This window comes from Fukomys damarensis, unplaced genomic scaffold (genome assembly GCF_012274545.1).
Source record: "Fukomys damarensis isolate Sample0158 unplaced genomic scaffold, DMR_v1.0_HiC HiC_scaffold_23, whole genome shotgun sequence".
NCBI classification, from domain to species: domain Eukaryota; kingdom Metazoa; phylum Chordata; class Mammalia; order Rodentia; family Bathyergidae; genus Fukomys; species Fukomys damarensis.
Window position 1 is genome coordinate 23,639,352 of NW_022900935.1, and position 12,462 is coordinate 23,651,813.

The following is a 12,462-nucleotide window of genomic DNA, read 5'->3' on the forward strand; positions in this document are numbered from 1 at the left end:
GTGCTGTGTGTAAAATGAATTTGGAGAGTGTAAATTTGGAGGCAGGGAAACGTGTTTGTAGGAATACAGTGATGGCATGGACTAGGTTAGTGATGGTGGGAAGGGAACATGATTTGAGACTTATTAGGGAGGTCACAGTGCCAGAACTTGGTCACTGGCTGGATGTTGAGGACAGAGGAGGATGCAGGGACGACTGCTGATTTCTGTCTTGGGTGCTAGATGAAGCTGTCTCTTGAGATGAAGATGAGTGGGTTGGAAGTTACCATTTCATGATTTTAGCAGTTCTTCATATGGAAATTCTCTCCATAGATATTTATCATAAAGTAGAATATGTCAGTAACATGATTGCTTTAACTTCTAAGACCTTTTTTATTTTTATTTTTTATAGATCATGTAGACGATTGTAAATCATGTGAAGATGGGACTCTTGGTATTTGTGCGCAATCTGCTGCTAGCCCTCTGCCTCTTTCTGGTACTGGGATTTTTGTATTATTCTGCATGGAAGCTGCACTTACTCCAGTGGGAAGACTCCAGTAAGTATAGTCGCGCTAGCCCATCCCGGTAACAGCCTGCTGCAGGTCGGTTAGGGTTTGTCCTGCAGCTGCAGTGCTGTCATGTTCTTCAGAGATGGGCAGTGAGAGTAATCTGAACACATCTCTAGCTTTAGGTTAGAAATTGCCTACCATTTTAGTTGCTGTAGGCTGAAAGCGTCTTCTTCTTCTTTCTTTCTTTCTTTTAACTGCATGCCATGGCAAATCTTAATTCTTTTTATAAATTCTGAACACATCTCTAGCTTTAGGTTAGAAATTACCTACCATTTTAGTTGCTGTAGGCTGAAAGCGTCTTCTTCTTCTTCTTTCTTTCTTTCTTTTAACTGCATGCCATGGCAAATCTTAATTCTTTTTATAAGACCAGTGAGAATGTGCTATTCTTCAATCAAAAACCCACACTACACCCATACTTCTAGTACTTGAAGGTTTTTGTTCTTTTTAATTTCCATAGTGTATTAGCACCCTGATTTCATGTTTATTGCCTTTGGATTTGGTGCTGAAATTGTTTTTTCTTCTGCCCTCAAAACATCTTTACTTTTTCTTTGAACTTTCTATTTTCATTTTAATATTATTTTTGTTTTATTTTATTAAATGAAACTTTGTCTTCTTAATATTTAGTATTGAACCTGCACCTAACTAGAATACTGGCTTTTCTCTATTTTAGTGACTCTTACTCCCTTTCTTCCATTTGTGCCTTTGGTCTCGTGTTTCATAGTGTTTCTCCCATAGCCTGACCCCCCTGACTTTTTTCTGTTCAGTCAGTGTTCCTTATGTGACAGACTTGAACATGAAGGGTTGGCATTGATGGCTTGTACCTCCTGTTCTTGGCTGTAGCTTGAAAGTAGTACACAGTGATCATAAGTGTTTTCGTTTGGCTATTTTGTCTAATCTGAGCTTGGTTCAGGATACACTGTGTGACCTGTCCTGATTCCTATTGACTTGTCTTATTTTAAGTAGTTTTGCATACTAGTGTAGAACCCACTTGAGTAGTTTTTCTAGGCCTCAGGTTAAAATGAGTTGGAAGAGGCAACTGGCACTGGCCTGCCACTGGACTGAGGCCCTAACATGGAAATTATTCCTGTAAAATAGTTCATTTATTTCTCATGGCCCAAACTACTTAGCCACGTTTTAAAATATAGTATCTTGACTTTTATTGTTTTACATGGAATTTTTAAGTGCCTTTTAAATGTTTAGCTTATAATTATTGCTAATTACTTTATATTTCAAGAGTGTATTCAAATTTCTCTGCACTTTTTGTTTGTTTTTTTGAGACAGTGTCTCACTGTATAGTCCAGTCTGGTCTTGACCTTGCTGTGTAGAGCTGGTTTTAAACCCCTGCTTCTCCTGTCTAGCCTTCCAAGTGATGGGAATACAGGCATGTGTCTCTACATCTGGGTTTGCTTATTTTTAAAGTCAAGGAAACTACCCCATGATAAGGAGCCATTTGAGCCAGGCTCTGTATTAGAGGCATTCTCTGTATGCAGAATGGTGATTCATCTGTGTAGAAAATGTATACTAGGAACAGAGGTCTCCTTTCCTGAAGAAGATACAATAAAGACTCAGATAATATTTTCCCAGGAAGGGAAAGAAATTAACATCGTGGAAGATCCATTGTGTGTTAAGTATTAGGCTACATAATTTATAAATTTTATTTCATCTGATTTAATTCTTGCTGATTTAATTCTGTGAAGATGTCATTATATTCCCATTTTCCAATTGAGCAAACTGCAGCATTTAGTTTAACTGATGTACCAAAGTTATACAGCTAATTATCGGAACTAGAGTTGAACTCTGAATTTCTAGCTTTAAAACCCACGTTCATTTTGGGGGAGAAGTATAATAAATAATTAAGACAATTATCTATTCTTCCTGCTAAAAAGAGAGAAAAGGGGCTCAGAGAAGAGTGTCAAGAGGAGGGTGGAGAAAGGAAAATAGGCGGGAGAGAGGAGGAAAGACCTTCAAAAGGAGACTTGAGAGGTTTATTACTTTGCGAAGTAACCAGATGTTGTTAACAAGTGTTGTATGTGAGCTTCAGTGGTTTATATTAGTTCCCTGCTGTCTTTAGCATTCTTAGCTGACTTACTAGTGCTCATAGCTTTTCTGTTATCCTGTCTCTCAAGCCTCTTAGATGTTTAATTTTGAGTAGGTTATTTTCTGTAGTATTATTTTGTTTGCTTTAATATCAGGACAGAGGAAGAGGACCAACCCTGAATGGCTTACCAAGTCAGAGTGGGTAAAACAGATTCAAGCAGAAGGAGCCTCTGGACCCAGAGGACTGCTGCTATGTTGTGAATTTTAAGCTATCATTTAGTAATATTGAAGATGATGACACTACCCTTTTTCCTGAGGACCTTAGAGGACACTTTCAAGTTTGAAAACTAAAAATCTTTAACATTATGAGGTACTTTTTCATCTTTTTTTATAACAATAAAATTATGTATTGAATTCCTTCATGATGAGAAAGGAAACAAGTTTTAATTACTAGATTATTTATTCAGTAAGTTGCATGTTCCTGTTATGGTCCATGTACTGTCTCAGGTAAACAGGATATAGATGAACATACCCGAACATACTCAGTGTGATTGAAATATATAATGAATGTTTATATTTTTGTTTTTTTTTTGTTTTTTGAGATAGGGTCCCACTGTGCAGTTCATGCTGGCCTCGAACTTACAGTGATCCTCCTGCTTCAGTCCCTTGAGTGCTGGGATTACAAGAATACTCCACCTGGCCTGCCTTTAAATTTTAAAAATTTATTACAATAAAAACACATTGCCAGCTGGGCGTGATGGCTCATGCCTATAATCACAATGTTCAGGAGGCTGTGTTGTGGAAGGAATTTGCAAATGACACACAGAGAGGCAGCAGAATGGAAGTAAAATAACATTTACTCATCGATGAGGGTCGATCACACATAAGCAGTGTCTGGATCGATGACACACTGGGTTACAACTCCTCCTTTTATAGGGTTTTACAGCCTTGACTTCATTTGGGTGGTTACATTTCATTTCCTCAGTTCATATTACCCGTATACAAATTACAGTAACAAGACAGTTCACTTTAACCCAGATGTAACAATTCTTTGTATTTGGGGAGTTTACCTTAAGATTCGTCTAGCTGTCTATTCTAGTGCACAGAAAGGGGGTGTTCAAGGTCAGGGATGAGGCCAGATGTCCCACTTCATGGTCAGTGCTTCCAGTGTTTGTTAATTTTGAACTAAACAAAGCAGGTTGCTTTTAAGAAACCGAAGAAGTCATTTTACATTTTCCTAACATTTTGTAGGTTTTCAGATTATTAATGAAAGTTCTTTCTATCATTCTTCCCTTTGTTTTTGGGGTAATTCCTTACCTCTCACTGAATTCATACCAGTTATATCTAATGGGTAGCTGAGTAAGGAGTACATAGTAAGCTTTATTGCTCTAAGGGCTGGTCAATCATATGCCATTTGCCTGATAAGTCATCATGGTGAGTGGTGCACAAATCCAGTAATCATAGTCTAATTCCTGGTCTGTCTGTAGCAGCTGTGAATGAATTCCATCAATGAAATCCATCATTTCTATTTCTGTATAATTATTTGGATGTCCTCTTAAGTTTTTTGTTTTGTTTTGTTTTTTTCTTGAGACAGGGTCTCACTATGTAGTTGAGACTGACCTGGAACCCATTAGGTAGCCCAGGCTGATCTTGAACTCACAGCGATCCTCCTGCCTTAGCCTCCCAAGTGCTGGGATTACGGGAGTAAGCTACCACGCCCGGCTCCTCTTAAGATATTTTGTGTTTCCTACAGCACAGGCATTTTTTTGTATTTCTGGAGGGGGGCTCTTCCAGACCTTTTTAATCTGTAGAATCCATCTCCTTAATCTCTGAGGCCCATGCCTAGCAGTTGACTGATATCTAATATAAATATAAAAACTATTTTTTGTAACCAGCTTGTATTTCAAAGCCAAGCTATATACATTTTTAAAGGGTTACATTGTCCCTTTTTACAGGTATCACAATTTCCAGTACTTCTGGTCACAGTAGAACTGTTTAACCATATTTGAGTTTTATCTGAACAATACATCTTTTTTTGTGTAAATCCCCCATAGTCAAGTATGGCACCAGGGTTTCCATAATGGACAGGCATCTTTTGGACAGGCATCAAAAAGAATCATGAGAGTATGTCCCTCTGGTTCCCATTTAACAGTTTCAAAGGTCAGAAAATTTTTTTCAAATTTGTTTGAAAAATTTTTTTATTAAATTTATCATGTTTAGGTTTATAAACTCTTAATTCAAAAACAGAATAACTGGGCCATGGATTTAGCTCAGCAGTTCGGTGGCCTGCCTTGCAAGTGCAAGGACCCAAGTTCAGTCCCCGGTACCAAAAACAGAATAACTCATAACCATTTGACACAATAAAAGAGTCCATAGTATCTTGATTGCAGTCCTCATTTTTTAGCTATGCGTGAACTCCCCAGCTTCTGGTGTGGTGAGAGCAGGCTTTGAGTGTGCTGTCTCCTGGAGTCGCAATCCATGGAGTTCTCTGGATATGTTTGCTTCATTTGAGAGTGGTGAATCCACAGTTGAACTTCAGCCACCTTGACAGCTGTGGGAGTAACTGTAAGTGCCTCATATAGATTGCAAAGGAGTCTTTTTCCAATTTTTAACATAAATCCAGTCCCCTGTCTTTATCAAATGGGCAGGGGTTAGAACAGGGAGAACCTTTTTATCTGAGTATTTTATAACACCTAGGGGCCTTTTTATCTCCATAGGAAGTTTCTGTTTAGCTGACTTTCTGACTTCTATATCTGCCTTAGCATTGACTTTTGCTGTTGCGTCTTTTCCTTTTTGGTGTCCAGAGCAATGCATTACTGCTATTTTATCAGGTTCCCACATTGTTTCCAATAATTGTAGTATTTCCTGTTTATTTTTAGTCTTGATTGCCCTCCACTGTGAGAAGATCATGCCGTTTATATGCCATGAATATATAGGGTAGCAAAGGCATAATAGGAGTCTGTATAAACATTTACCCTCTTTCCCTTTTGCCCATTGGAGAGCCTGTATGGGTCCAGAGCTCCACTTGCTGAGGTGACCATCTAGTGGGGATGGGTCCTGCTTGGGCCACTTCATTTTGAGTCATCACTTCATAGCCAGCATAGTGTACCCCGTTTTCCATGAAGCTGCTCCCATCTATGAACGAGACAAAATCAGCATCAGGCAGTAGGGTTTTCAACTTTTGGTGATGCTGAGACAGTTGTGGTCAGCAGGGCCAGTTTCCGAGGCCAAAAAGGTAGCGGGATTCAAGGTTTTAACTGGAACAGAGTGTAGGCAGGGATTCTCACAGATGAGGGCCTGATATTGTGTGACTCTATTATTTGAAGATTACCAGCAAATTATTTTATAGATTTTTTTTTTTTTTTTTTTAGTACCGGGATCGAACTCGGGTCCTTGCGCTTGCAAGACAGGTGACAGAACCACTGAGCTAAATCCCTGGTCTTGAGACTCTATTATTTGAGAGCCATTGATGTACTTACTCTGTATACTCAGCAGTTCTAGAAAGGCATGGGGAACCCAAATAGTCGATTTGTAAGGTTAGTGTGTTAGCTTCCTTAATTAGCATCACTGCAGCTGCCAGAGCTTGTAAACAAGGGGCCATCCCTTCGCAGTTGGATCCAAATTCTTAGATAAATATGCTACTGGCTGATTCCATGGGCCTACTCTTTGAGTAAGTACCCCTAAAAGCAGTATGATTTCTTTCATTAAAGGGCTAGGTCACATCTGGGATCCCCAATGCAGGGGCAGAAAGAGAGAGTTAGTTTTAGCTATTTCTGCAAATCCTAGAATCCCGATCCTGTAAGAACCTGCTGCCCCAAAATTCTCTCAGCTGTTTTCATGTCCTTTCATCTCCCAAACAGCGTATTCCTTTGGAAACTTGGAATCTTAAATATCTGACTTGCTGTAAACAAATTTGAGCCTTTTCCGTGAAACTTGATATCCTGCCTAATTGATATCCTGCAGCATTAATAGTTTCTTAGTGCCCTGTGAAGTTTCTATTCATTTAGTACATCAGAAAATTAACAATAATAATCATAATTATATGTATGAAATTTTATGCCCTTTAGTTTGGTCTCAGAAACACTTTTCCAATAAAACCTTTTAATAACTCTTTGTGTTTCCATATAAAATATCATATTTTATATGACCATTATAAACATATCACAATAAAATATTTAGAATTCAACCTTTTGATGATAACCAATGTAAACATTTTATAACAACATATTTAGCAATGTTTATTGGGGGTTTATCTTCTCAGAAGGCTATGAAAAACTATTGGGGCTCCCATTAATGAATAAAGACCAGAATAAATTTTTCTGAGCAGCTGTCCTTTTTTTCATTAACAGGAGTCTATCCAGACCTAAGGGTTTATATTTAATTATCTTGACAAAATTTTAACTTATAAAACCAGGTTGTAGAAATGAAGGAATTATTTGTATCCTTGACGTCATTTTAATCAAAACATATAACTGGACAAACCTTTCAAACAATTGGACAGATACAGACATATAAGACAATTTATGAAATTAGAGTGCACTCAAATGTATTTGGCCAATTGAATTATAAAATCTTTTTGTTAAGACTAGTCAAACTTTTGCAGGTCAATTAACAGAGATCTCTTGTAGAATTAGAATCAAAAGGAATGAAAGTTCCTTATGACTATAAATGTAAACCTTTTATAAAAAACTTGAAACCAACAAGCAAACATACATATTTTCTTGTTAAATTATTTCTGCACACCTTTGTGACATACTTAGGCCTTCTGGTCTTATATATCTTTCTTTGTCTCTTTCTAGCAAGAGAAACATACAAAATCCTTTCATATCACAAGTATATCTCTTTTACTTATAGCTTTCCTAATATTTTCCTCTGTCTCTGAAAGAGGGGTCTCGAGCCCCCTTTGGGTGCCCCTTACCCAATTATTCCACTCACGCACTGAGAGGTCGGGCAGGAGATCTTTATTGTAGGGAGGCGAGTGGGTGGCAGGAAAGCAGAGAGAGCGAGGAGAGGAAGTACTGGGATATTTATAGGACAGGCAACAGAAGATCCTTCCTTGGGAGAAGCGGTCTTTGTTACCCTATCGCAAGCCAGGTTGTCTTTTGAATTTCGCGCTTTACAGTTTCTGCAGGAGAAAGGACTCAGAGTCAGGAAAGAACCCGGAAGTAAGATATAAAATGGCTGGGGGGGGTTATATTTTAACATGTGCGATCTCCTAACAGTCTCATTTACTATTAACCTTTTGTAACAAACTTTAGCTGTTAAAATCTTGAAGTATCCTTTTTCTGTTAGCAGAGAGTCACATCTTAAAATTTGATTGGCAATCAGTAGAGCAGTATTAACCTTGAATTTATTTTATCAACAAAGTACAGAAAAGAAAAAGTTAAACCTATAATCACAATTCAAGAATTTGTAGTGCACAAGAAGTGTTTTAAGCATACCAATTAAACTTAATTCAAATTGAAACAAAGATACATTTATCAAATAGTTAAAATTTGTAACTTGATTTGTCTTGTAAAATCTCTTGATGTCTGGTAGAGAGCAGTTGCAGTTTCTCTGGCTTTGTTTTGGATTCCAGACCTTTGTAGGCAGCATCAGGCTGTTAACACAATGCTGGCCTTGGGGCTCTTAAAGCCTGCAGTATTTTTTCTATTTTGCTGTATGCTTTTCAGAGCTTTCCTAGCTGTTTTTAATCCATCAAAGATTTATTTTCTCACTTTAGTTCTTTCTAATCTGAGTGCAAGCCTTGTTCCTCTGTTGCAGTAAGGCCACACAGTTTCTCTCTCTCTCTCTCTCTCTCTGTTAACACAATGCTGGCCTTGGGGCTCTTAAAGCCTGCAGTATTTTTTCTATTTTGCTGTATGCTTTTCAGAGCTTTCCTAGCTGTTTTTAATCCATCAAAGATTTATTTTCTCACTTTAGTTCTTTCTAATCTGAGTGCAAGCCTTGTTCCTCTGTTGCAGTAAGGCCACACAGTTTCTCTCTCTCTCTCTCTCTCTCTCTCAGGCCCTTGCACTTGCGAGGCTGGCGGCAGAACCATTGAGCCAAGTCTCCGGCCCTCTTATGTTTTTATCCCCACCTCCTCCACATCTGTGATCTTAGCAACTCAAGCAGAGGGGGAGGCAGCTCATCCTCCTCCAAAGGGGAAGCACTGGGATTTGCCTGTAACGATGTCACATTTTTCTGAGAGAGGCAAGTCCTCTGTGTGAAAAACAGCATATTTGTCAAGCAGTTGTTCTAAGACCAAAACTAAACAGTTCTCACCAGCGGCTGACTGCCGCAGAGCAGAAGCTTGAGCAGCTCCCAGCCTGGGTAGTTCAGGCTCTAAAACAGAGTGCACAAGGCTCCCAAGTTGTCAAGGTCTCAGTTAAAAATAAAGGGAGATAACTTTTCTTTTGTCTAGAGTTATTTTCTGGGGGCCAAGCCTGGCTTATCTGAGGCCACAATAACTCAGTTTCCTGAGCATCTTTTGGTCTTAATTTTACCCCATAGTCCCCCACAAAGCCTTTGTCAAAATTCTGAATCATGCACTCAAGAACAGTTGGTTTAGTATTTGCATTTCCCATGATCACTAGATATTCCCTTGTCCAGTGTCACAGGACAGAGGGTGGGTATCACTCACATGCCCACCAGTCCTGGACGTGGGGGCTCTTGGTCCCAGTTAAGGCTCGTCTGAGCTGAAGGAACACTGTTGCATTACTGTTCTTTTTTGCTCATATTAGATGCTAGCCAGGGAATCACAGAAACAGGCCACACACAAGCTCCCACCACTCAGGGAGGAATATTGAAGCGTAAACGCCCCCTCCCTTTGTCTTGGTGCACAGACAAGGCTACCTATTGCTTTCATAGCTCGTTGTACTCACTCTCCTAACTGAATCTCTTTCACACACACAATCACAGAAGAAGTTAACACATTTCCTCCCTGGGGCCCTTACAAAGCACAATACAAAGCACAATAACAAATTGAGGGCAATCGAAATCCTCACAAATGGCAGAGTGTAGGATAATTAGGCCTGCTCTCTCTATTTTGCCCAAATTGAGGACATAAATCCTCACAAACGGCAGAGAAGGGAGGATAATCAGGCCTCCAATCTGTAATCTGCCCAAATGTTCAATTAAGAACCAAAACAAAAGCAAAACAAATGAGGGGTTGCCCAGGGAATCTCACCATTCAGACAGATGATTCCATTCATTCCCCTTCCTTCTGCTGTTTCTGTTCTGGGTTCAAGTGATCTGCTGCCGGAGAGCTGGCCTCCAAGTCCTAGAAAGGGAACCCAGGAAATCTTGGGGGCACGCCTCTTCCCTTCTGAGGAGATGGACAGCCACTCCCTCGGGTCGAGGCCCATCATGGGCTGTGCCAGTTAGCCCTTTCTTTCCTGGCCAGCACACCAAGTATTATGGAAGGAATTTGCAAGTGACACTTTGGCAGCAGAATGGAAGTAAAATAACAAATTTACCCATTGATGAGGGTCAGTCACACATAAGCAGTGTCTGGATCGACAACACACTGTGTTACAACTCCTCCTTTTATAGGGTTTTACAGCCTTGACTTCATTTGGTTGGTTACATTTCATTTCCTCAGTTCATATTACCCATGTACAAATTACAGTAACAAGACAGTTCACTTTAATCCAGACATAACAATTCTTTGTATTTGGGGAGTTTACCTTAAGATTTGTCTAGCTGTCTATTCTAGTACACAGGAACGGGGTGTTCAAGGTCAGGGATGAGGCCAGATGTCCCAGTTCATGGTCAGTGTCTCTGGTGTTTGTTAATTTTGAACTAAACAAAGTAGGTTGCTGTTAAAAGACAAGTCATTTTACATTTTCCTAACATTTTGTACGATTTTAGATTATTTACAGAAGTTCTCTGTATCAGCTGAGGTAGGAGGATCGCCTCAAATTTGAGACCATCTTGGGCCATATAATGAGTTCAAGACCAGCCTGAACTACATAGCAAGACCCTGTCTCAAAAACAAGCAAACAAAAACAAAACAAAAAAGACACATTGCCATTAACTCTCCTCAAAATATACCCTCTCATTTTGGATACAATTATCCCATGGTCCTTGGCATTTCTGAAGCAGTTCTGGAAGGCCTTTACTTATGTCCTCTTTCACCTTCTTTTTTTTTTTTTCTCATTTACCTTATTCACCGAATCTAACACCATGCAACTCCTGGCTTGTCCTCAGAATCAGTATGGCCCTGAAAGGTACATGATTTGAATTGATTGAGGACATCAAGGCAGCCACAACAATACAATTAAAGACACAGAAGAGGAGTTCAGAACTGCTTCAGAAAGTGGCAAGAATGATGGGATAAGTGTGTTAAAAGTGGAAGGGATAAGGATAAATCAGTGGACTTGATAAGAATGAGAATTGTTAGTCCTAGAACAACTAACAAAACATAAAAAAGTTATCTCTAGGAGACAACAGATGACACTAAAAACCCCCTAAAAGAAAGGAAATTTGGATAGATACTAAATGGATAAAACTTGAAGACATTATGTTAACTGAATAAGCCAGTCCAAAGTACAAATATTGTATTATTCCATTTATATGAGTTTGCTAGAATAGTCAAATTCATAGAGACAGAAAGTACAGTGGTGATTGCCAGGGACAGAGGGGAACGGGGAGTTTGTATTTAATGTGTACAGACTTTCAGTTTTGTAAGATGAAAAGAATGTGAGATGAATGATGGTGAACATGCACAGCAATGTGAATATACTTAATGCCGCAAAACTGTACATTTAAAAATGATTAAAATGTTTTTTTGAGGAGGTGGTATATACCTATAATCCTAGCTAGATGGAGGCTGAGGCAGGAGGATCATAAGTTTGAGGCCACCTTTAGCAGGACCCTGTCACTTAAAAGGGATAGGGGTTGAGGATATAGCTGAGTGCTCCTTAGATTCAATCCCCAGTACCCTGGTGGGGAGTGTCAAAGAAATATGAGAAAACACAATTTATCAGTATTAGAAAAATGGAGATATTACTATAAATCCTGTATGCAGTAAAAGGGTAATAAGGTAATATTATGACCAGTTTTATGCTTAAAATTTTGACGCATTGGATGAAATGAACAAATTCCTTGAAAATGGTTTACTAAAAGTTGACTGAAGAGAAAATGGAAAATGTGAATATCCCTATAAAACATTTAAAAACATGAATCAACATTTGTGAAAGGATTTAATAGAAGTCTTACATAAACTCTGTGAAAATAGAAGAAGGAATACTTCCCAGCTCGTGGTATGAGGCCAGCATAATCTTGATTAAAATGTGACAAATATATTACAAGAAAACAAAATTACAGGCCAATATCTTTCATGAACACAGATGCAGAAATCCTCAATAAAATGTTATGATATTAAAACATTCAATATATAAAAAAGATAATGCAACATGACCAAGGGCTTCAGAATTGGTTCACCATTTAAACAAATCAGTAAAATCACCATAGTAGCAGAATAAAGAAGAACAAAATATGTCTTAATATTTGCAGAAAAAACATTTGACCAATTTAAAAGCCACTCAGGAAACTTTCAGCAGTCTAGGAGAAGGAAACTCCCTCAGTCTGCTAAAGGCTCTCTGAGACATTTTAGCCTCTGAAACATTTTATAGTTAATGGCATATATACTGGAGAAGGACTCTTTTCTCCCGGAATTTGGGAAATAGTGCTGAAAGCTCTATATGATCATGTGGTCTCTTCCCCTAGCAACCAGCCTCCATCCTGCCTCAAGAAACCAGCAAGAGTCACCTCATTAGAACAAAAAATGCTCCTATTATCAAGAAAATTCATAGGTATCAAAGAGCTTTGTTAGGAGTTAGGGCCAACAACCAGATATTAGAACAAAATTTCTTCTAGTATCCCTATCTACCAGGAT

At 38.7% G+C, this 12,462-nt stretch overlaps 1 protein-coding gene across 6 annotated transcripts in view; it reads left to right on the plus strand.

Annotated features, from left to right (window-relative positions):
- The first annotated feature begins 388 nt into the window (after positions 1–388).
- Positions 389–12,462, plus strand: part of St3gal3 (ST3 beta-galactoside alpha-2,3-sialyltransferase 3) — a 168,072-nt gene continuing 155,998 nt past the window's right edge. For all 6 annotated transcript variants that reach the window (XM_010634624.3, XM_010634628.3, XM_010634601.3 and 3 more), the window contains exon 1: positions 389–533. In XM_010634624.3, coding sequence (XP_010632926.1) covers positions 419–533 — 115 coding nt within the window. In that variant the 5' untranslated portion in view covers positions 389–418. The remainder of the gene's footprint in view (positions 534–12,462) is intronic.